Source organism: Oryctolagus cuniculus, chromosome 7 (assembly GCF_051225735.1).
Source record: "Oryctolagus cuniculus isolate XC-2025 breed Fujian yellow rabbit chromosome 7, ASM5122573v1, whole genome shotgun sequence".
Classification (NCBI taxonomy): Eukaryota; Metazoa; Chordata; class Mammalia; order Lagomorpha; family Leporidae; genus Oryctolagus; species Oryctolagus cuniculus.
Window position 1 is genome coordinate 150,672,891 of NC_142873.1, and position 24,869 is coordinate 150,697,759.

Here is a 24,869-nt window from a genome sequence, read left to right on the forward strand (position 1 = left end):
AGAGCGGGAAGTCCAAGAGAATAACAAACCCACTCTGACAATAACAAAATTACTCCTGTTACAACATTAATTAATTAATGAAGGGTAGACCTAATCACCTCTTTTTTTTTTTTTTTTTTTTTTTTTTTTTTTTTGACAGGCAGAGTGGACAGTGAGAGAGAAAGGTCTTCCTTTGCCGCTGGTTCACCCTCCAATGGCCGCCGCGGCCGGCGCGCTGCGGCCGGCGCACCGCGCTGATCCGATGGCAGGAGCCAGGAGCCAGGTGCCTTTCCTGGTCTCCCATGGGGTGCAGGGCCCAAGCACCTGGGCCATCCTCCACTGCACTCCCTGGCCACAGCAGAGGGCTGGCCTGGAAGAGGGGCAACCGGGACAGAATCCGGCGCCCCAACCGGGACTAGAACCCGGTGTGCCGGCGCCGCAAGGCGGAGGATTAGCCTAGTGAGCCGCGGCGCCGGCCTAATCACCTCTTATTAGGCCCTGCCCTCCTAATACTGTTGCATTGGAGCACATGAGCTTTGGGAACACAGTCAAACCTTAGCAATACGTTAACCTTTTTGTTCATTTGATTGTGTCTTAACATAGAAGTTTTAAAATTTTTGTAGTCATAAATGTTTGTGTTTTCCTAAATAATTTGGGCTTATACTTTTGAAAGACTTGCCATCCAATAAAATAAAACTATTCACAAATATTTTCTTTTTTTTTTTTTTCAAAGTTGATTTATTTTATTTGAAAAGCAGAATTAGAGAAAGGGAGAGACAGAGAAAGAAAGAGATCTTCCATCCACTGGTTCACTTCCCAGATGGCCACATCAGCTATTATTGGGCCAGGCCCGAAGCCAGGAGCCAGGAGCAAGCACTTGGACCATCTTCCGCTGCTTTCCCAGGCTCATTAGCTGGAAACTGGATTGTAAGTGGAGCAACTGGCACTCGAACCAGCACCCAAATGAGATTCTGGTGCTGCAGGCAGCGGTTTAACCTGCCTGGCCCCACAAATATTTTCTTCTTGTACTTCCATGGTTGGTTTTACCTTTATCTTTGATTGTTCCAAATGGCTTTGATCTTGTCAGTATTTTTCATTGACTAGCTCTGCATCTAACCACTTAGTGAATTATGTTTTGCATTTTTCTTAAGTACTATAGCTTATAACACATTTAAAAAATTTTTTTTTAATTTTGACAGTCAGTGAGAGAGACAGAGAGAAAGGTCTTTCTTCTGTTGGTTCACCCTCCTAATGGCAGCTACAGTTGGAGCTACGCCGATCCAAAGCCAGGAGCCAGGTGCTTCCTCCTGGTCTCCCATGTGGCTGCAGGCGCCCAAGCACTTGGGCCATCCTCCACTGCCTTCCCGGGCCGCAGCAGAGAGCTGTACTGGAAGAGGAGCAACCGGGACTAGAACCCGGCACCCATATGGAATGCCGGTGCTGCAGGTGGAGGATTAACCAAGTGAGCCACGGCGCCAGCCCCATAACACATTTTAATATAGAGAATTTCATCCTCATTCTTGTTTTTTGGTTTTTTTTATTTTTTATTCATTTCAACAGTTTCCCATTGGTACTTTAAAATAAGCTTTGAAGATACTTTAGTTTACTCTAAAGCTTTTTGACTGATGTGTCTGGGTTTCTCATCATTCCTGACACCTTGGCAATCTTTCCTTGCCTCCGAGGAAGACATTTATATATTGTTTTGTCAGTTCAGTGTTTAAAGAAAAAAACAGTTTTGTGTATTTAAAAGCCTTTAGGCTGATTATATCCTAGCTAGTTTGTTACATTGTTTTACTCCAATTCGCATCTCACATTAGGTCGGCTGTTGGTTTATGAAGCGGTTTGAGTTGTGGCCCCTGTGTTAGAAAAGCTTCTTCAGAAGTTTGATGTGCTCTCCTTGTTTTCTTCATTTGGTAGATTATACTTTTACACTTCAGTCTATACCACTTGCAAAGTCCCCATATCTCATGCTTCGTGACCATTCAGTTTGAAGGTCTTGTCTGACCCATGCTCACCACCCTCACTAGTATTTTTGCAGTCGGGGCCATTTTGGTTTCTCCACTAGGCAGTAGTAATTAATTTCCTTACTCATCTCCCTGCTTTTATCTTGCTGCTTCTCTGTATATTATTTTCATGACAGCCTGACTGAAGAATTCTCCTAAAACATAAATTGGATCCCATCTTTTGCCTCCTGAAAACTGTCCGGTTTCTCTCCCGCTGTGACATGCACAAGTTCATCCTCAGTCCAGTCATCTGGTCTCCTCCCATTTCCTCTGTCAGCCCTCTACGTTACTGTTGAGCTGTCTGGGATCCATCTTTCCAGCCTGCTCCTGCCTTAGGGCTTTTGTTCTTAAGCATTTCTTCTGTCTGAGCTGTTCTTTCACATTCCAAGTCTTATCTCTTTGCCTCTTTCAGATGCCTCTTAATATCTCTTCCTCAGGAGAGCCATCTCTGGCCACTCTAGTAACACCACACACTGCTTACTCCCTTTTATTCTGGTTTAGTTTTTTCATTACATTAGCCCCTACCTGACATTTACTTTCTGATTTATTGCTTGTTTCCACCATTTATAATGTTAGCCCCATGCAAGTTGCAACACATTTTTTTTCAGCACTGTACTCTAAGCATTTAGTTTAATAGATGGTACTTAGTAAGACAGTAAGTAGGAGCAGGTGTTTAGCCTAAAAGTTGAGATACCCATGTCACTTGTCATGAGTACCTGAGTTCAGTTCCTGGCCACGACGCCTGACTCTGGTTCCTTTCAGTTTGGATCCAGAGAGACAGTCGTGTGGGCTCAAGTGATTGAGTTTCTGCCACCACGTGGGAGAGATCTGGATTGTGTTCCTAACGCCCAGCTTTGGTCCCAGCCTCCCTGGCCATTGCAATGGGAGCTCCCACTCTGTCTGCCTCTCAAATTAATTTTAAAAAGATGGCCAATAAATATTTGTTGTCACTTTAAGGCATGTGAAAGGGTTTTATTGAGAAGGGATAAGATTTTTGTTACAGATCCAACAAGAACTAAGATCAATGGATGAAAACACTTAAATTTAAGGATGAAGGCTGTATAAACTGGAATGGGCTTCAGAGTGGAAACAGTGAGTTCATCTCTTAGGCTTTTTATTGTTATTATTAAAACTGTAATTTCTTGAGAAAATCTGGAAAGAATGAAAGAACTGATCCATTTGGTTGATGCCTATTCCAAGCCTTTCATCCTATGATTCTGGCAATGTGTTGTTTCTTGTTACTAATGCATGATTGATATCATCATTGTGGTTATTACTCCTGCATTAAAGGGAATTTTTACTTCATTCTATATATCAGTTGAAGTATGAGTAACAACTCTTTGGAGCTTCAGGTTAATACTCAACTTTCTACTTGATTGCTGTATTTGAGTGTCTTGTGAGCACTTCAGATACAGAGCTTGGTTCATAGTCTTTCCCTCAGTCCTTTACCTGCTGAATCGGAAGCCTCTCAGTGACTGGCACACATCATAAAAATGTAATGTCTTTCTTTTAGCCTCTCACTGATACCCTCCCTGCTGTAACTAATCTAGTCCTGTCACTTTATTTCCTGTAATTAAGTACAATTCAATCATATCCTCCACTATTACCACCAAAATTATTTCCTTGACCTTATAAATTGTGTCTTCCTTCTTTCTAGTTCATTTTCCATGCTGTAATCTTTTTGAAATTATCTTTTTGAAACATAAATCTGATTATATTACACTGCTACTTTCAATCTGTCTGTGGCTTCCCATTGATGTGGGGATTGAGAACAAAACCCTTGATGTGGCTTGAATGGCCCTTTCAGTCGAACTTCTACCTGTTTGATTTCTCACTAAGCCCCTCAGCTCTTCCTGTGTGCTTTTTTACCCTCTTGCACAAATTGATTGATCACATAATGCTCTTCCTTTCAGATTTTTCAAACGTGATGTTCCTTCTACTAAAAAGGCTTCCTTCTGCATGCCTTCCAGCTGCCTGCATTCACATTGATTCTTTGTAACTTAGCCTAAATATTGCTTCCTCAAAAATGCTTCTGGGCAGGTGTTTGGCATAGCAGTTAAGATGCCAATGTCCTACATCAGACTACCTGGGTTCAGTTTCTGTCTTTGGCTCCTAATTTCAACTTTCTGCCAGTGCAGACCTTGGGCTCATGTTAGTGGGTCTTTACCATTCACATAAGAGAGCTAGATTGAGCTTCTAGCCCAACCTAGTCCTTATTTTTTTTTTTAAGGTTTTATTTATTTTATTTGAGAGGTAGAGTTACAGACAGTGAGAGGGAGAGACAGAGAGAAAGGTCCTCCCTCTGCTGCTTCACTCCCCAAATGGCCGCAACAGCCGGAGCTGCACTGATCTGAAGCCAGGAGCCAGGTGCTTCCTCCTGGTCTCCCATGCGGGTGCAGGGGCCCAAGCACCCGGGCTATCCTCCACTGCTCTCCCAGGCCATAGAAAAGAGCTGGATTGGAGGAGGAGCATCCAGGACTAGAACTGGCACCCATATGGGATGCTGGCGCCGCAGGTAGAGAATTAACCTACTGCGCTCTGGCACCGGCCCCAACCCAACCTAATCTTGGTGGTTGTAGACATTTGGGGAGTGACTGCTAATGGGAGGTCTCTGTTTCTCTGTGTGAATCTCTCTCTGTCTGCCTCTGTTTCTCTCTCTTCATCTTGAATATAAAAAAAAAAAATTCTAATACACTCCAGTATAACACTTATAGCTATTATAATTCAATTGTTAATTTTGTGGTTTATTCCTTAATATTTGTTTCCTTTGATTCAACATAAGTTCCATAAAGCTAAGAATTCTTAGTCACCAGTGAATTCTCAACATTTTGTATGTGATAAAATTATGATGAAACATACACATTTCTGATAACTGAATGTGAGAGATTCTCTCCTACTTAGAAAAGAAAAATGTTTGAGTCCTTTTGTCAGGCATCAATATGTTTGTTAAATTTTTTTTAAGATGTATTTATTTTTGAAAGTCAGAGTTACAGAGAAGGAGAGAGAGAGAGAACTTTCAACTGCTGATTGACTTCCCAGATGGCCGCAGAGGCCAGGAGCTTCATCCAGTTCTCCCACATGGGTGCAGGGCCCCAAATACTTGGGCTATCATACCCTGCTTTCCCAGGCCATTTGCAAAGTGCTAAATTGGAAGTAGAGCAGCTGGTACAGGAATCGGCACCAATATGGGATGCCTGTGTTGCAGGCAATAGAGTGAGCTTCTATGCCACAAAGCTGGCCCCCATTTATTTATTTATTTATTTATTTTGTCAGGCAGAGTGGACAGTGAGAGAGAGAGACAGAGAGAAAGGTCTTCCTTTGCCGTTGGTTCACCCTCCAATGGCCGCCGCGGCCGGCGCGCTGCAGCCGGCGCACTGCGCTGATCCGATGGCAGGAGCCAGGAGCCAGGTGCTTTTTTTTTCCTGGTCTCCCATGGGGTGCAGGGCCCAAGCACTTGGGCCATCCTCCACTGCACTCCCTGGCCACAGCAGAGAGCTGGCCTGGAAGAGGGGCAACCGGGACAGAATCCGGCGCCCCGACCGGGACTAGAACCTGGTGTGCCGGCGCCGCTAGGCGGAGGATTAGCCTAGTGAGCCGCGGCGCCAGCCCTATTTATTTATTGATCTTCCTGTTTCTCAATGGAGGCAATATTTGTTTATTTACCTCATATGTTAAATACAGGAGATGTTTATACAAGGATTATTTGAAAGTCCTTGAGTGGGACTTTGAAAAATCAGTTACACTTGACATGGTAAAATGTGAGGTTTTTAAGTAGCCTCTTAAGGATGACAATAAATTATATCAAGAGAGTAATTCAAAAAAGTTTATGAGAAAATGGAATTAGGAGATGTTTATTTTGGTGGAAAAAAATGAAATCCATATAAAGTTTTTCTGGCATGCATTTTCCACTGAGTTTTTGAAGACCCTGCTGGCTTAATTTCAGGCTTTCTTTGCATCAAAATAAGCTTATGTTTTAATTCCATTATCTAAGAACTTTTATATTTTTTTAACTTGGTATGCTAGTCTGATGAAATCTTTCTTTTAAGATCTATTTTTTCATTCGAGTGGCAGAGTTAGACAGAAAGAGAGCAAAACAGTGAAGTCTTCCACTGGTTTACTCCCTAATGGCTGCAACAGCTGGAGTTGGGCTGATCAGGAGCCAGGAGCTTCTTCTGGGTCTCTCCCACATTGGTTGGTCCATCTTCCACTGCTTTCCCAGGCCATTAGCAGGGAGCTGGATTGCAAGTGGAGTAGCCAGGTCTTGAACCAGCACCCATTGGGGATGCTGGTGCTGGGCAGAGGCTTAATCTACTACACCCCACGCTGGCCCCTCTAAGAACTTTTTAAAGCACCCTTGTAGCTGATGACTCTGGCTTTCTTTCAGTGAATTGAAGTAAAGTAATAATTATTCTATGTTGCAGCCACATCCTCTCTCTCAGCCCTACTCAAATGGCTTTGTAGCAGCCATACATGCTATATAAATGTTGGGTGTGTCAGTGCCAATAAAATGGTAATCTCATATAATGTTTATATATTAAGAAACATGGTTTTTCCCTTGAGTTTTCCCTCAATCATTTAAAATGAATAGTAGAGAAACAGGTATGTGGCCCCAGAGTCATAGCTGTAACCGGACCCCGTCTGTAACTACCTCTGTTCTTTTTCTTTCTTTTTTTCTTTTTTTTTTTTTTTTTTACAGGCAGAGTGGACAGTGAGAGAGAGAGAGAGAAAGGTCTTCCTTTTGCTGTTGGTTCACCCTCCAATGGCCGCCATGGCCGGCGCGCTGCCGGTGCACCGCGCTGATCCAATGGCAGGAGCCAGGTGCTTCTCCTGGTCTCCCATGGGGTGCAGGGCCCAAGCACTTGGGCCATCCTCCACTGCACTCCCTGGCCACAGCAGAGAGCTGGCCTGGAAGAGGGGCAACTGGGACAGAATCCGGCGCCCCGACCGGGACTAGAACCTGGTGTGCCGGCGCCGCAAGGTGGAGGATTAGCCTATTGAGCCACGGCGCCAGCCTACCTCTGTTCTTAAGCATTTTATCATGTCCATGATTAAAATAAAAAAGAAAGGAAAATGGCTCATTTCTGGGAGAGAAAACATATAGGTTATCTGAAGAGAAATGGATTTTAAGTTGTGCAAAGAAATAAAAGGATAATTCCAGATTTTGCTCTTGTACTGATTGGTGAACATACTGCTTTAAAAAAAGAAGTGAATGCTTCTAGTATTTGAGGCAAAACTTACTACTGTCCTTTGGGATGCAGTATTTTTAAACTTAATACTCAACAAATTCTCAAGTAGAATAAACAAAGGAAAATTTTAACATTTTATTTTAGAAGTTTTAAATTTAAAAAAATTGTTTTGTGATAGTTGATATACTTCCAATTCCCCCATTAACGTCTTGTATTAATATCTTTGTCACAGTTAATGAACCACACTGAGCTTACTCTCTTGCCATACTTTGAACTCCTTTATCACTGTTGTTGAAAAGTAAGAAACAATTTGCTTTTTTCTTCTACCAGTCAGAACTTTGATTTTTAACAACTGGAAGTGTGCGGGATTTAGCGCTGACACCACTTCTACACATTGAAACAGCGTTGGAAGAGAGCTGCTCAATCTGCCTGGGCTTCCAGCTCTGACTTTCTTACGGTTGCTATCTCAACACTGATGGCCTTGATTCCAGAATCATTGTGACAAACTTTCACTCTCACTGGCAGTGATTTTGACTGAGATGCAGTGGTTTTGAAATCCTTAAATGTTCTGAACAGTGTTGTGTGAATTCCCTATATGGACCAACATGCATATAGCATTGAGTTGATATTTTCAGTCAATGGGTAGACTGCTTTTCTGACTTATCAACTACATAAAATAGTTCATGACTATTTGTGGTATGGAAAGAGAAGAACTACTTCTTAATAGACTGTTCACTAGGAAAACAGAGATCATGTTAGAGGTTAAACTGAAATTTGAGATTATCCTAAAGTAATCTAGAACTAAATTAAAGTGTTAGGGGCCGGCGCCGCGGCTCACTAGGCTAATCCTCCGCCTAGCGGCGCCGGCACACCGGGTTCTAGTCCTAGTCGGGGCGCTGGATTCTGTCCCGGTTGCCCCTCTTCCAGGCCAGCTCTCTGCTGTGGCCAGGGAGTGCAGTGGAGGATGGCCCAAGTGCTTGGGCCCTGCACCCCATGGGAGACCAGGAGAAGCACCTGGCTCCTGCCATTGGATCAGTGCGGTGCACCGGCCACAGCGCGCCGGCCATGGCGGCCATTGGAGGGTGAACCAACGGCAAAGGAAGACCTTTCTCTCTCTCTCTCTCTCTCACTGTCCACTCTGCCTGTCCAAAAAAAAAAAAAAAAAAAAAAAAATTTAAAGTATTAGATGACATGTTAATATATTATTATTTTCTTTGTACTATCTTTTTTTTTTTTTGGACAGGAAGAGTTAGACAGTGAGAGAGAGACAGAGAGAAAGGTCTTCCTTTTCCCATTGGTTCACCCCTCAAATGGCCGCGACAGCCGGTTCGCTGTGCAGATCTGAAGCCCGGAGCCAGGTACCTCCTCCTCGCCCCCAGTGTGGGTGCAGGGCCCAAGGACTTGGGCCATCCTCCACTGCCCTCCCGGACCACAGCAGAGAGCTGGACTGGAAGAGGAGCAACCGGGACAGAACTGGCACCCAAATCGGTACTAGAACCCTGTGTGCCAGCGCCGCAGGTGGAGAATTAGCCTAGTGAGCCGTTGTGCCGGCCATTTTCGTTGTACTATCAAAGGCTTACAGACTGTTAACACTGAAAGGGATTGTAGACTCCTTATTTACTTTTTCATATTATATCTGAGGAAACTGAAAAGTACTCCCCAGCATTTTGTGCTAACTGTGTACCCTGGAACTGTTACTTAACCAGCATGTTATCTCATTCTCTTTTAGGACTCTACAACTCTTCCTAGAGATTTGTGAATTTTTATTTTTATTTTTTTTAGAGATTTTTTTTTATTTATTTGACAAGTAGAGTTACAGACAGTGAGAGAGAGAGACAGAGAGAGAAAGGTCTTCCTTCCATTGGCTCATTCCCCAAATGGCCGCAATGGCCGGAGCTGCACCCATCCGAAGTCAGAGCCACACAGGAGCCTGGTCTCCCACACGGGTACAGGGGCCCAAGGACTTGGGCCATCTTCCACTGCTTTTCCAGGCCATAGCAGAGAGCTAGATCGGAAGAGGAGAAGCAGGACTAGAACTGGCGCCCATATGGGATGCCGGTGCTCCAGGTAGAGGATTAACCTAGTGAGCTGGGGCACTGGTCCCTAGGGCCTTTGTGAATTTTTAAATGTGTGTATGGTTGAATCTCTTTTGTATGATTGAAGATATTTTAGATTGAAAAATTCTCAGGTCTGTATAAATTTATAGTTATCAGTAGGTCTTCACTGTCTTAAGCAACTTACCATGTCTGTGGTTTTTGGGTTGGGTTGTTGTTGTTATTGTTGTTATTAATTTTCCAGGCAGTTGGAGTAGTTATATTTTCATCCTTTCTGATAAATGACATAGTATACATCTTTCTTTGCTGGGAAAATGTGGATAACTGTTTAATAAATGCTAAATAACATAGATTTATTTTCAGATGTATTTTTACTCCAAAACTATTTTTAGCCAATTGAGTTAGAATCTCTTCTCATCTTTAGCTATGAAGTCCTCCTAAGTCTTAAATTTCAAGAGTACAATCCCCTAACACTGAAATTGCAGTTTCAGAGTAGAATAATTATGGTTGCACTATTTCTTTATGTCCATGATTCAAAGTGAAACGATGACTCTCCTTTTTTAATAAATGGTGGTATAATTGTAGTCATCTTCGTGTAGATGTAATTGTGAAATAGGTGGTGAAATGACAGCTTTCCCGGAATGCCTGTGCCCTTCGACGATCCTGCGTGGTCCAATATAAATGCCTGGTGTTGTTTCTGAGGAGCATGTTACTTAAATGGTATCATCATCAATAATTCGTGTCCATTTCAGTTTATATATCCCCTTTTTAAGTGGGACTTCCTGCCTTCAAAATACTTTTTATTAACCCTTACCATTCAGTGCCCTCATCCACCCAGGCTCACTCGCATCCTAGTCTCCCTTTTCTCTCCTGCTCCCCGTTTCCGCCCCCTAAAGAAACAGAACAGAATTCTCCAGGGAGCTGTGCTCTGATAGCACTTACAGAATTCAGTCAGGAGATTATAGCTACCAAAAATGGACCTTAGATCTCCGAGGAGAGACACTGCTTTGTTTTGTGGCTTTTGTGTTACCCTAAAATTGAGAATGAATACCTGCCTGGAATGTGATGTAGAATGAGTGTTCTTGTCCTTTCTTGTGTAATTCTGTTCCCTCTAAGTTGAACAATGGCTGCAATTTTCTCAACCTATTTTGATGGACATTTTTCATTCTAATACAATGACTGAGCTGAAAATGGTAGTTTTCCTCAGAGCTCTAAAAAGCCAGATATTTTACTCAGATTTCTGATTCTGAAAAGATACCATCATTCTGAATCTAAAAACATTTTAAGGTGCAATTGCATTTAGATACTTTGCAGATTGCTTTTCACCTTAATGATACGGACAAATTACAGGGATCACTCCCTTTAATATTGTAATCCTGAATCAGTAACTATCTGTCCTGTTTTTGACTGACAGACTGCTTTGCCAGGTAATTTATAAATGAAGTTGGCCAAATCCGTTTGGTCTTTGGGAGGATGCTGAACTCCTTCTTGGATATAAACCCGTTGTTAGTTTAAAGTCAGCTTGTCCTTAGCAGGAACACTGGAGAATGCGTTGTACTGGTGGTTGCTGTGCTGTCTTCCTTGCGGTGGTTAATAGTAATCATCTTTTTTCCTCCCCCCCCCCCTCCTGCTGCCTCTTTCCTTTTCACCCTGTCTTCCCATGCACTTTTGAATTTATTAAATTGGCCTTATGTGTTTTCCCTTGCTTTCCTTTTTTTATTTGTGACCTCCTGCCCTCCTCTGTCTTCCCCACTTGCTTGGGTTCCATGTTGCTAGTTTTTATGTTCGCACGCTCATTATCACCCTTTTTTGTACTTCAAATCCCAGCAGCTGCCCAGCCAGGTCCCCGAGCACAGCCCTGTGGCTTATGGGACTGTGGAGAGCGCTCATCTTGCTGCCAGCACCCCTGTCACTGCAGCTAGCGACCAGAAGCAAGGTTTGTGTATGACTGTTTTCCTCCCTCTTATCTGTAGTCTCTCTCTGTTAATTAATTGCCCTTAACATTCAAGAGTAAGCGTAAAACATTTGAGCGTTGTTTAGACACTCAATTTCTAAGAAACTTTGAGGCAGAAAATAAAATACTTTACCTCTAGAGAACTAAAGAAGAGTTTCCTGTTTTATTAATGCCTCATTTTCAGTATCTCTGTATAGGTAAGAGCTTAGCCGCCTTACGGTTTTGTTCCGTTTTGCTTTTTTAACAAAGTGAAGGAGGGAAATACATCAAAACATGTTGCTTTCCAAAAAACACAGTTTATATATTAAACATGTCCCTGTGTGTCTTGCTGTTTTTAAGATACTAGAATTTTTTTTTTTTTTTTTCTGACATTGACCTTTATAGCCACAGTTGAAGACAGCACTGAGATGAAATCCTGGCCACATCATGGATTGGCTATTTTGTCTTGGTTGAGTCACTCAGCCCGAGTGTCTCAGTTACTTCACTTCAAGAATGGAATGAAGACCTACCTCAGGAGATTGTTCAAAGGGCACACTTAGTAACATATGAAGTGAGGAATAGCACTACTGCAATAATAGTGTATTAATTCTACTAAAGTCTCCACTCCTATTAACCTTGAACATGAAGTGCCAAATGGTTTTTGAAATAAATATGTGCAGTACCTTTTAGAGTATAAATGGAAAGCTTTCAAGGGATTCTCAAGCCAGAAAGTGGACTCTCACAATCTCTCTTTCCTGTCTAGTTGGATTGTAGCTTGACCTTATGTAAAATTGGGGGATAGTTCTCAGTAGGCATAAAAGAAAGAGCAAGAAACCTGGACCATGCTTTGTAATTTTTCTGCTTTCATCCTAAAAATGAATGGAAATCATTTATGTGTTGCCTCTTTTCTCAAATTACTCATTTTTCCAATTCTGTTATTATTTGTAGCCTGCTATCTTTACATATGTTATTATATATTATAGCCAGTTGTTATTAAATATACTTTATACAATTATTCTTTAAAATATTTGGAAATGACCCAATAAGTGGATATGTTAAATATTAAATATTTTTTACTAGACTGAAAGTTAATCACACTTAGAAAGCTTCAGAAAGATAAACTTCTAAGTATGGTTAAGTGTTTTTGACATCATACAAAGATGATAATATAGAAAGTTTGGGGCAGGCATTTGGAGTAGTTAAGCTTGGAGCGCTGGGGTTTTATAACTGCAGCTCCTAACTCCAGATCCCTACTCATGTGGATCCTAGCAGGCAGTGACTGCTGCGAGTTCCTGCTAGTCTCCTGGCTTGTGAGGGTTAGGATTGGGGTAGTATGTTTTGTCACTTGAATATTGAGAAGTTTAGTAAACCTGAGCAGAGGCATGTCCTATATTTATTACATATAGTTGTTTTAAGCCAAAACTAAAGTCACAAACCTCAACTCCGGTGTGCTGCTAAAAGTTCATTGTCACATATGTCTTCCAGCAGTGTTTAGAATTAAAGGAGGACTCATGCATTCTTAAAACTGCATGTTTACTATTAAGCCATTTACCTTGAAGAAGTGCAGTTCATAGATATTGTGGAACACCACCCCCACCCCCAATGATAACACAGTTTTGAGACAAGATTCAGAATGTTTTTAATTTGGTAGAGAATAATTTGAACACATTCCCTTCAAAACTTGCCCAACTTTACTTCATTGTACTTTGGCACCAGTGTAATTGTTTGGCTGATTAGAGTTACGCTAAGCCTATTGGATACTTCCTGTGCCCTTATTGGTAGCTGTATCACAGTATTTGAAAATTAATAAGTTACCCTCATGCTGATAGTTCTGAGTTGTCTTTTTATTTATTTATTTATTTGACAGGTAGAGTTATAGACAGTGTGAGACAGAGACAGAGAGAAAGGTCTTCCTGTCGTTGGTTCACTCCCCAAATGGCCGCTATGGCCGGCGCTGTGCCGATCCGAAGCCAGGAGCCAGGTGCTTCCTCCTGGTCTCCCATGGGGTGCAGGCGCCCAAGCACGTGGGCCATCCTCCACTGCACTCCCGGGCCACAGCAGAGAGCTGTACTGGAAGAGGAGCAACCAGGACTAGAACTAGCGCCCATATGGGATGCCGGCGCCGCAGGTGGAGGATTAACCAAATGAGCCACGGTGCCTGCCCCGAGTTTTCTGAAGACAGTATTACCTCTTTTGCAGTTATTTTGTGAAAAAGAGTGCTAAGATTTTCACATTATGAGAGTCCTGCATTTTGTCCTATTTAGGCTTAGATTTCAAGAATAGAGAAATGCAGGTTTCTGATTTCCTGGTTTTTTTTTTTTTTAATTTTTATTTTTTGCTTAGTAGAAATTTGAATAATAAAATTAGCATTTCAGACTGATAAAAGATATAGCAAAGGGTGCACTGGACAGTGTTTCTTATTACCTTGATGAAAAGAAAAACTTGTAGTAGTTTTAGTACATTTCATAGAATTTATAAAAATAATTCTTTGGAACTACTGATATTTCCTTTTAGTACCAACTATTTAGGAAAAAACTGTTACTCTCTGCTGCTACAAAGAACCTACCACTGTATGGAATAGTTTTCAGAGTTGTTTTCTAAACCAAATTTGTATGATTCAAATAATATTAGAAAGAAATCACTCATTTTTTCATGAATATTTTTTATCCTTAAGAAGCCTTAAAGCTTTCTTTCTTAACTGTAGATTCCCTTTAAAATAAATTAGAATATAAAAATTCACTATTTTTGAAGACTGATATATAATCTCCGGAAACAGCAGTCTCTGCAGTTGACAGATGGGTTTTTCTTTCTCAATGGAAGTGTCATTACTGAAGACATATACTGGGTGACAGAATCTCAGTGTAGCCCCAGAGTCTCCCTTCTGCCTCATTCACCTAAATACTCTTGTCTTCATATGACTTTTCCTTTCTGAGTTGGAGGAATGTGGGTTTTGAAATCATTCTCAGGCTAGCGCTCTTGCTAATTATATGACCTTAGGTCTGTTATTAATCTCTAAAACTTTCCGTTTCCCCACCTGTGAAATAGGAAAATATAATTTCTATCCCAGTAGTGGTTGTGAGAATTAAAGAGGATGGTTTCTGTATGGTATTTGACCCAGTTCATAGCACATAGTAAGTACTTAGTAAATGTTAGCTGCCATATATTAAGCTTATGGTTTCTCAGAGTTTTTGACATCGATAGCTGGAGTGATTAACACGAAGACCAGAGTCTAGACGAGTGATTCCCCCCCCCACCCATTTATTTGGTTGTTTAGGAAGACAGAAGAGATAACTCACATTGGTTTGTGGAGAAAGACTGTTGAATTGGTGTTGATGGTATATAGACATGGCTGAAATGATTGCTGTTCCCTAAATGAGAAATCCAATGTGTTGAGGCTATAGTATGGATAATTAACATAAACAAGAGCTAGTAGGTACCTTAGTTTGTGTGCCTGGTTTAAGCACCTGGTATAGTCAGAGAACACTATTCTATTTTAATCCAACCATTCATAGCACTGTTGCTCCACTGAGACTCTGTTGGCATTTGGTTGTGAAGTGTCCCTCAAACTGTGGGATACTTACTAGTATTCTCTCTCTGTGTGTGTGTCTCTCTCTCTCTCTCTTTGATGATAATAGCACCTTCATCATTGTGAGACTTTGGACAACCAAAATTGCACCCATCTAGGCCATTGTTTCCACCAGCGTATTACAGTAAATGGGAACAGTTTTATCATTATTATAAATAAGACACATTTATTATAGAAACTGTGGATAAGCAAAATGGAAAAAAAAAACCCTCTTATGTTCAGAGCCATTGTTATTAAACTGACTTTACCCTGTGCACATGTTAATATTGTGGGTTTTTTTTTTCAAGTTATCAAACTAAGTTTAAGCACCATTTACAGTTCTGTGCCCTGCTTTTAAAAAAGCATGTCTTTTATTATAAACAACTTATGTCTCACTAAGTACTCTTTTCAAAGCCTATCTTAAGAGCAGATTTTGGGCACAGCAGTTAGGATACCATTTTTTGCTTAGTGGAAATTTGAATAATAAAATTGGACCATATCATAGTGCCTGGGTTTGAGTCCCGGCTCTGCTTCCAATTCCAACTTCCTGCTAATGTGCACCCCAGGAGGCAGCTATGATGACTCAAATACCTGAGTCCACCACGTGGGAGACCTGGATTGAGTTCTAGGCTCCTGGCTTCAGTCTAGCCTAACTGCAGCTCTGGTGGGCATTTGGGGAATGAACCAATGGACAGGAGATCTCTATCTCTGTCTCTGCCTTTCAAATAAATGCAAATTTTAAATTAAATAAATAAGAGTATATCTTAAGTGTTACATAATAAGCATAATATGCCCAGGCCATCAATTTTTTATTGTTGGACTTTTAATTTCCTTTTTTTCCTATTACATATAATTTTAATTTTTATTTAATATTTTCATCTACTTAAAAGGCTGAGCAGCAGAATGGGTGGTGAGAGAGATTTTCCATCCACTCATTCACCCTCTTATTAACTTAAATATTCTAGACATTTATCTCTGTTCATTCTTGCATGATTATTTCATTAGGAAAAATTATTTAAAATCGAATCTCTACACATTCCTAAAGCTGGCCAAATGTTTACTAGTAAATAAAAGTGTTGAGAGGGATAAAATAAATGTTCTCTATTTAAATATACTGTATTGTAGTTCTCAACTTCCTGTATCTTAGCTTTGATGAGTAAGTTAAATAATTTTTATTTCAGAGTAAGAAAGCTTTCAAAATAACTAACTTTTTTGTTTCTAATTTTCTTAATGCTAGATTTTTCTCAATAGTATGTAAAAGTTTTCAGCCCTAGACCTTCTTTTCTTTCAATTTTTAATCTCAGAAATTTCATATCCCCAAATTTATCATTGAATTGACATACACATACTAGATTGTTAATATGATAATTATTGGGGTTTTTTTTGTTTATTTTTGAAGTTACTGCATTTAGGTTTCAGTGAGTGCTAAGAGTGTAATTCCAGTATGCTTTCACAGGACTCCGATATAATCTGGTTGGCCCATAACAGTTACTCCAGTGAGTTGAAAATTATTTCTATCAGAAATATGTTACTAAATACACATTTATTATATGTTACACATAGAACACATATAAAATAAAGATACTTTTCTGAAGTATTTTTTTTTCTTGCCATGGCAGCTTAGCATGAGGAATGTGGCAGAGAGCCTTTTGATTTTACCACTAGAATAAATAGGCAAAATTAAATTGTAGAAGCACTAGCTTCCATGCCCAAAAATTAAGGTGAATTTTAAGTCTTGTAATTACAGTGAATGAATTAGCAAACAGCTTAATGGTGGTATCTGTCATCTATTTCTCTTTCACAGACTTAGCTACAATTTATTATAAAGACTCAATTCCACCAACACATAACAAATCTAGGGGAGAAAGTAAAGTATGTTTTACTTTAGACTGTCATTAATAATGCTTAAAATTTTTGTCAGCATTTGGTAATCATACTCTGAGTGTCTGTTTTTCTAATGGAGCCTTTTATTTTGCTAAACAAGCAAAGGCTTGAAGCCAGAATCTCCTTTAGTTACATCCACTCAGGGATAAACCATGTATCCACTCATCTGGAATTTTAGAACGTGGGGTTTTGTTAACTACCATTCCTTATATTTTTCTGGTACCCTAATGGTCATCAGATTCTCTCTCAATCTCATTCTCTGTATGTCTATACACAGATTGGTATTTTATATATAATTTCAGTACTGCAGACATGTATATGTTGTATTCTCTTTTACTGAGTGTGTTGATATGTTTCCATTTTTATACCTTAACACTATTTCTGATTATGCTTATTTTAAGAAATGAATGTGGCCGGCGCCGCAGCTCACTTGGCTAATCCTCTGCCTGCGGCGCCGGCACCCTGGGTTCTAGTCCCCGTTGGGGCGCTGGGTTCTGTCCCAGTTGCTCCTCTTCCAATCCAGCTCTCTGCTGTGGCCCAGGAGTGCAGTAGAGGATGGCCCAAGTGCTTGGGCCCTGCACCCACATGGGAGACCAGGAGGAAGCACCTGGCTCCTGGCTTTGGATCGGCACAGTGCGCTGGCGGAAACGGCCACTTGGGGGGTGGACCAACAGAAAAGGAAGACTTTTCTCTCTGTTCTGTCTCTCTCTCTCTCTCTCACTGTCTAACTCTGCCTGTCCAAAAAAAAAAAACCTTAAATAAATTTTTAAACTGCACTTTATGTTCAGGAAATTGATTTTAGTGATAATAAACTTCATCATTAAGAAATAACACTGTGTTGGTTTCTGTTAAGACATAGTATTTTTGTACAATTAATACATGTTTTATAAAATTCACCCAATTGCAGAAATCTATAGAATGAAACATAGCATCAATTTCTTTATAATAATTTTATTTCTAATATTTATCCTTGGTAGTATCTCACTATGGGTAGATAAATTTTCCATAGGAAACAGGATTGGTAGATATGGTCTCCCCGCTTACAGAAAAGTCCTACTCTCAACCCAAGAATGGTTGAGCTTCAATTTTGATGAGCTTTTCTGTTGTTTTTTTTTTTTTTTTAACATAATTATTTTGTTAACTGGTTGCTTCCCTTGCTTCAAATTAAACTATGTATTGGAGACCAAGTGATAGTATAACTAAGGAAAAAAAAACATTTTTTGGAGTATTACTTAAGTCTAATATTTTGGTTTCTATTGTGCTACTTGTGATTTAGGGTTAGAGGTTAAAAAGAATTGACCCAAGGAAATACAGTACAGTCTCTGATACAGAATTATTCTTAAAAATCTTTTATTTTTTTCTTTCCCAGAAGAGAAGCCAAAACCAGATCCAGTGTTAAAGTCTCCTTCCCCAGTTCGTAGACTAGTCCTTAGTGGGGAGAAGAAAGAACAAACAGGTCAGACATCTGAGACTACTGCAGTAGAAACCATACCAGAGCTTCCTCTGCCTCCGTCACCTGCCACTGTTTCTCCAGTTGCTCGAAGTACAATTGCTTCCCCCAGCTCTGCTGCTCTTAGTAGCCAGCCATTATTCACCACTGCTGTAGATGACAGATGTGAACTCTCTTCCTCAAAAGAAGACACAATCCCTATACCTAGCCCCACATCTTGCACAGATACGTCAGAGCCATCACCAACAGAGAAGACTGACGATGATGTATGCAAGAAACCCTGTAGTGTAGCACCTAATGATATGCCACTAATTTCTAGTACTAACCTAATTAACGAAATGAATGGAGTTAGTGAAAAATTGCTAGCCACGGAGAACATTGTGGAAATAGTGAAGCAAGAAGTGTTACCATTGACTCTTGAATTGGAGATTTTGGAACATCCTCCAGAAGAAATGAAAGTGGAGTGTATCTCAGCTCCCGTCACCCCGTCCACAGCTCCCTCCTTTTCTCCAGCCCCTCCGACTCCTCCAGCTTCCCCTCCTCCTACTCCAGTCTTTCTTCCTGCTGCAGTCACAACTTCCAGTGCTCCTCCCACAGTCCAGAGAGTCTTAGAAGAGGAAGAAAGCATGAGAACTTGCCTTAGTGAAGATTCAAAAGAGGCTCAAAGCAAAACAGAAGCAGATGGGCAAACAGAAGAGATTATGGATTCTCGGAGCTTAAATTCAAGAAAGAGCCCCATCCCAGGTAAGCTGTTCTGCCATTAATACTCTTATGCTTACTGAAGAAGAGGTGCTGTTTGAGTTATTGTTTAATGGCCTACTTTCCTTGACTTCCAGAAACATCCATTGAATGCTGAAATTCCTAGTCTGATTTCTTCAGTGATGTGTTTGTGTTTTAGTACAGTCTGCAAAAAAGTTACTCCATTGTCTAAAAATGCAAATGAGAATTTCCAAATATACAAATGTCTCCAAGGTATATGTCACTATACATGTTTGGTTCATATTTTGTTTTTTCTTCTTCTTCTTCTTCTTCTTCTTCTTCTTCTTCTTCTTTTCTTTTCTTTTCTTTTCTTTTCTTTTCTTTTCTTTTCTTTTCTTTTCTTTTCTTTTCTTTTCTTTTCTTTTCTTTTCTTTTCTTTTCTTTTCTTTTCTTTTCTTTTCTTTTCTTTTCTTTTCTTTTCTTTTCTTTTCTTTTCTTTTCTTTTCTTTTCTTTTCTTTTCTTTTCTTTTCTTTTTTTTGCCTTGTTCTTATGAATCAGTTCCTCAGTGGTTGATTGTGTTGCTTTGGACCTAGGAACCAGTCGAAGCTAGCATAATGTATAATTCTTAATACTGTCTTCTCAGAATTCAGAAACCTAGTCATCATAAACTTAAAGGACCTTCTTTATGCATGGCTCCTTTTTTTTTTTATCTTTTTAGGATAATGGCAATCAAACATAAAGATTTATGACTGCTTCTGAATTTTTTTTTTCTCTTTTTATTTATTTTTTGACAGGCAGAGTGTACAGTGAGAGAGAGAGACAGAGAGAAAGGTCTTCCTTTGCCGTTGGTTCACCCTCCAATGGCCGCCGCGGCCGGCGCGCTGCGGCCGGCGTACCGCGCTGATCCGATGGCAGGAGCCAGGTGCTTTTTTTTTCCTGGTCTCCCATGGGGTGCAGGGCCCAAGCACTTGGGCCATCCTCCACTGCACTCCCTGGCCACAGCAGAGAGCTGGCCTGGAAGAGGGGCAACCAGGACAGAATCCGGCGCCCCGACTAGGACTAGAACCCGGTGTGCCGGCGCCACAGGCGGAGGATTAGCCTAGTGAGCCGAGGCGCCGGCCATGAATTTTTTTAAAGATTTATTTATTTGAGAGGCAGAGTTACAGAGAGAAAGGTCTTCCATCCACTGGTTCATTCCCCCATGGCTGCAGTGCCTGGAGCTGGGCCAATCTGAAGCCAGGAGCTTCTTCCAGGTCTCTCACATGGGTGCATGGGCCCAAGCAGTTGGGCCATGTTCCAGTCCTTCCCCAGGCCACAGCAGAGAGCTGGATCAGAAGAGGAGTAGCCAGTTTATGAACTGTACCCATATGGGATTCTGGCATTCCAGGCAGAAACTTAGCCTACTATGCCGCAGCGCCAACACCCTTATTCTAAATTTTTTTTTTTTTTTTTAGATTTTAAAAACTTATTTGAAAGGCACAATTAACAGAAAGAGAAAGAGAGAGCAAGACAGACAGACAGCTTTCCATTCTACTGGTTTACTTCCCAGATGGCCACAAAGGCCAAGCATTGGCCCGGTCGAAGGTAGGAATCTGGAAAGCCATCCAGGTCTCACACGTGGGTGCCACAGGCCCAGGTATTTGGGCCATTTTCTGCTGCTATCCCAGATGCATTAGCAGGGAGTTGGCTTGGAAGCGGAGCACCTAGAACTCCAGCCGACACTCATTTGGGATCCTGGCATCACAGGTGGCAGTAAAACCCACAATGCCACAATGCCAGCCCTTACTTCAGAAAATTAAAATTATTTCTCTGATTAAATCTTAGTTGAGTGATCTCCCACTTTTTCTTTAGAAAGTTTTATTTTTCTCGTCAGTTTTTAAATGGTCCTGTATATTTTTATTTTATTTATTTATTTTATTTATTTGACAGATAGAGTTAGACGGAAAGAGAGACAGAGAGAAAGGTCTTCTTTCCGTTGGTTCACTCCCCAAATGGCCACTACGTCCAGAGCTATGCCGATCTGAAGCCAGGAGCCAGGTGCTTCCTCCTGGTCTCCCATGCGGGTGAAGGGGCCCAAGCACTTGGGCCATCTTCCACTGCCCTCTTAGGGCACAACAGAGAGCTGGACTGGAAGAGGAGCAACCAGGACTAGAACCGACACCCACATGGGATACCGGCGTAACCTAGTGAGCCACAGTGCCAGCTCCCTTCATATTTTTAAAGTGTTGTTTCCTTTCAGTTTATTTCTTTTTAATGTAACAGCACCTAAGATCTTAGGGACTATTAGCTTTTATGGTTTTTTTTTTTAAGATTTATTTATTTATTTATTTGAAAGCGTTACAGAGAGGCAGAGGCAGAGACAGAGGCTGCATCTACTTGTTCACTCCCCAGTGGGCCCCAACAGCCAGAGCTGTGCAAATCCGAAGCCAGGAGCTTCTGGGTCTCCCATGCGGGTGCAGGGGCCCAAGGACTTGGGCCATATTCCTACTGCTTTCCCAGGCGATAGCAAAGAGCTAGATCAGAAGTAGAGCAGCTGGGACTCAAACCGGTGCCCATATGGGATGCTGGCACTGCAGGCAATGGCTTTATCCACTATGGCACAGTGCCGGCCCCTAGATTTTATGTTTTTAATCAAAGATTATCTGAGGCTTTTCCTCTGATTCTGGAGTCAACATCCCATTAGGATATTGAAGTTTTGGCTTTCAACAAACAGCACAGCCCATCTTCTACAACATTGTCCTATACTGTATAGTTTTCTCTTCATATGCTCCTGTCTGGTTAAGTAATGCTTTTGTAAATCAAGAGCTTTCACAAATGTGTTCACTGTGGTGGGTTCTAGATACGCACTGGAGAAGTTTTTGTCACCAATATCTTTAGTGTTTATGGTCTGTTTTGAACTGTGTAAGAAACTTGACAAACCAATATCCTGATCCCTTTTTTTAAAATATAATTTTTCTTTTTTTCTTTTTTCTATTTTATTTTATTTTATTTTATTTTTTTGACAGGCAGAATGGACAGTGAGAGAGAGACAGAGAGAACAGAGAGAAAGGTCTTTCTTTTCCATTGGTTCACCCCGCAATGGCCACTGTGGCCGGCGCACCACGCTGATCCAAAGCCAGGAGCCAGGTGCTTCTCCTGGTCTCCCATGTGGGTGCAGGGCCCAAGGACTTGGGCCATTCTCCACTGCCCTCCTGGGCCACAGCAGAGAGCTGGCCTGGAAGAGGAGCAACCGGGACAGAATCTGGTGCCCCAACGGGGACTAGAACCCGGGGTGCTGGTGCCGCAGGCGGAGGATTAGCCTGTTGAGCCGCGGCGCCGCCTAAAATATAATTTTTCTACCCAGCTCAGTTCTTGGGGCAAGTTACTCATTAATATCTGTGCAAACTTTATTATCCCTTGAAATTGCAGAACATCTAGTTCAATATAGTAAACTGTAAAGAGAAGCAGACAGTGTAAGACAGTGAGCACTGGAAGAAATTTATCATAAATCTTTGCAAGTCATCTGTTTCCTCCAAAGACTTCCCTCCATTGAGTTAGTATTCAAGGTACTATAACTATTGTAGAAGGTTTTTCTTTGGTGGAGAGGTAACATGGGATTTTGTTAGTCACCCTTTTAAAAATCTTGGTTTTGAAGTAGCTACAGGTAAATGCCCTCCCGAGAGCACCTAGTAGTTGACAGATAGTCATTTGATCCTTTGTTGTTTCCTTTAATTTACTCACCTCTCAATTGTCATTCACCAACTAGTGGTTGTAGGAGCTCCAGAAATCAAGAGAACTTAATGAAGAGAAATGTTTTTGTTTTTTTTAAAGCACATAACAGACAAACAAAACAGTTGTGTAGAATACAAGTTAAAAATGCAAACCATACCTTTCAACTGAAAAAACTGTAATGCAAGACTCTCTACCAAAATCATACTTGCACTTACGCTGACCTTCATTCTCCTTGTAAGCAGGTATTCACTTAGGTGACCTGGTATCATAAGACAGTGCCAGAGGATCCATGGACAAGTAGAATTTTTGGGTTCATTATTCTTCAGACCATGGAACATTTGCTTGAAGTGCAAATGCACTTAGTAGTGTCTAAGTCAGCAGCACCCTACAGTGTTTAAAATCCAACAGTAAATGAAACTCAAAAACCTAATAACTCTAGCCTGTTAAAAATGATAAAGCCACAGAAGCGTTCCTTTCGTTTCTCTGCAGATATTTTTGCTGCAGAATTATATAATGAAAATTAAATTTGCCTTTAAATACTATAGCTACCTGAACTATCACAGGCTTACTTGACTATAATCTTCAAATTTTTGACATTGTTATATGTAGTCACACTACTGTGCAGTAGAACACCGGGATTTCTTCCTTCTCTCTGACTCTGACTTAGTACCTCTTAACCTCTCTGCATTCTTCCCTCCCAGCTCTCGTAACCACTGTTCTACTCTCAACTTTGGGAGATCAATTTTTTAAAAACTCTTTATGAGTGAAATCATGCAGTGCTTATTTCTTTTTGCCTCTCTAATTTCACTTAGCATGACGACCTCCATGTTGTTTCAAGTGACCAGATTCCATCCTGTGTAGAATATTGTTCTATTGTGCATATATCACATTTTCTTTATCCATCCGTTGGTGAACATTTAGATTGCTTCTGTTTCTTGACTTGTGAATACTGCTACAATAAACATGTAATACAAATGTTTCTTGTCAGATTGATTTCATTTACTTTGGAAAGTAATCACACTCAGTGATTGGGGTTGTTGGGTCATATGGTACTGCTATTTTTTTAAAGATGTATTTATTTATTTGAAAGGCAGAGTGACTTAGACAGAGACAAGAGAATAAACAGAAGAGGAGAGATATTTTCCATCTACTGGTTCACTCCCCAATTGGCTGCAGTAGCTAGGGCTGAGCCAGACTGAAGCAAGGATCCAGAAACTCCCTATGATCTCCAACGTGGGTGACAGAAACTCAAATAGTTAAGCCATCATCCATTGCTTCGCAGACCCTTTAGCAGGAAACTGGATCAGAAATTGAGTAGTTGGGTCAGCATTGTGGCTTAGCAGGTAGGCGCCAGCATCCCATATGGACATCAGTTTGTATCCCATCTGCTCCACTTCCAATCCAGTTCCCTTCTAATGACCTGGGAAAAGTAACAGAAGATGGCCAAAGTGTTTAGGTCTCTGTCACACACAAGAGAGACTCAAATGAAGCTCTTGGCTTCTGGCTTTGACCTGACTCAGTCCCTGCTGTTGCGTCCATCTGGGAAGTGAACCAGCAGATGAAAGTCTCCCCTCCCCCCATTTCTCCCTCTTTCTCTTAACTCTTTCAAATAAATAAATCCTAAAAACAAAGCAGAACAAAAAGTAGATTAGCCAGGACTTGAACTGACACTCCTGTATGGGATGCTGGCATCCCAAGTGATAGGTCAACCACTGCACCACAATGCCTACCCCAGTAGTTTTATTTTAAATGGTTTTTTTTTTTTTTTTTTTTTGAGTAACCACACTGTTTTTCTATAATGGCTGTACTAACTTACATTCCCACCAGCAGTGTACAGTGAATCCCCTTTCTCCACATCCTCTCCAACTCCAGGTACCTTTTGTCTTTTTGTTACTGGATACTTTTTTGTTACAATACTAGCTATTGTTACTGGAGTGAGTTGATACCTCAGTGTGGTTTTCATTTGCATTTCACTGATGATTAGTGATGTCGAGCATTTTTATTTTTTATTTTTTTAAAGATTTATTTATTTATAGAAAGAGTTTCACAGAGAAGGAGAGGAAGAGAGACAGAGGTCTCCCATCCACTGGTTCACTCCCTGATTGGCTACAACAGCGGAGCTGCGCCAATCCAAACCAGGAGCCAGGAGCTTCTTCTGGGTCTCCCACATGGGTGCAGGCACCCAGGGACTTGGGCCATCTTCCCACTGCTTTCCCAGGCCATAGCAAAGAGCTGGATCGGATGTGGAGCAGCCAGGTGTCAAACCAGTGCCCATATGGGATGCCAGCACTGCAGGTGGCGGCTTAACCCACTATGCCCCCAGCCCTGAGCATTTTTAAATGTACCTATTAGCCATTTTTATGTCTTCCTTTGACAGATGTCTGTTCAGATCTATGGCCCATTT

The 24,869-nt window shown here is 41.1% G+C and overlaps 1 protein-coding gene across 50 annotated transcripts in view; it reads left to right on the forward strand.

The window, feature by feature from the left end:
- EIF4G3 (eukaryotic translation initiation factor 4 gamma 3) overlaps nucleotides 1–24,869 on the forward strand; it is a 376,646-nt gene that overhangs the window by 215,272 nt on the left and 136,505 nt on the right. For 19 of the 50 annotated variants that reach the window (XM_089301376.1, XM_070079133.2, XM_089301371.1 and 16 more), the window contains 2 exons: nucleotides 11,050–11,158; nucleotides 17,974–18,798. In XM_089301376.1, the coding sequence (XP_089157502.1) occupies nucleotides 11,050–11,158; nucleotides 17,974–18,798 (934 nt within the window). Of the gene's footprint in view, nucleotides 1–10,998; nucleotides 11,159–17,973; nucleotides 18,799–24,869 lie in introns of all 50 variants that reach the window. The other 31 variants (XM_089301377.1, XM_089301388.1, XM_089301365.1 and 28 more) reach the window with 3 other exon arrangements.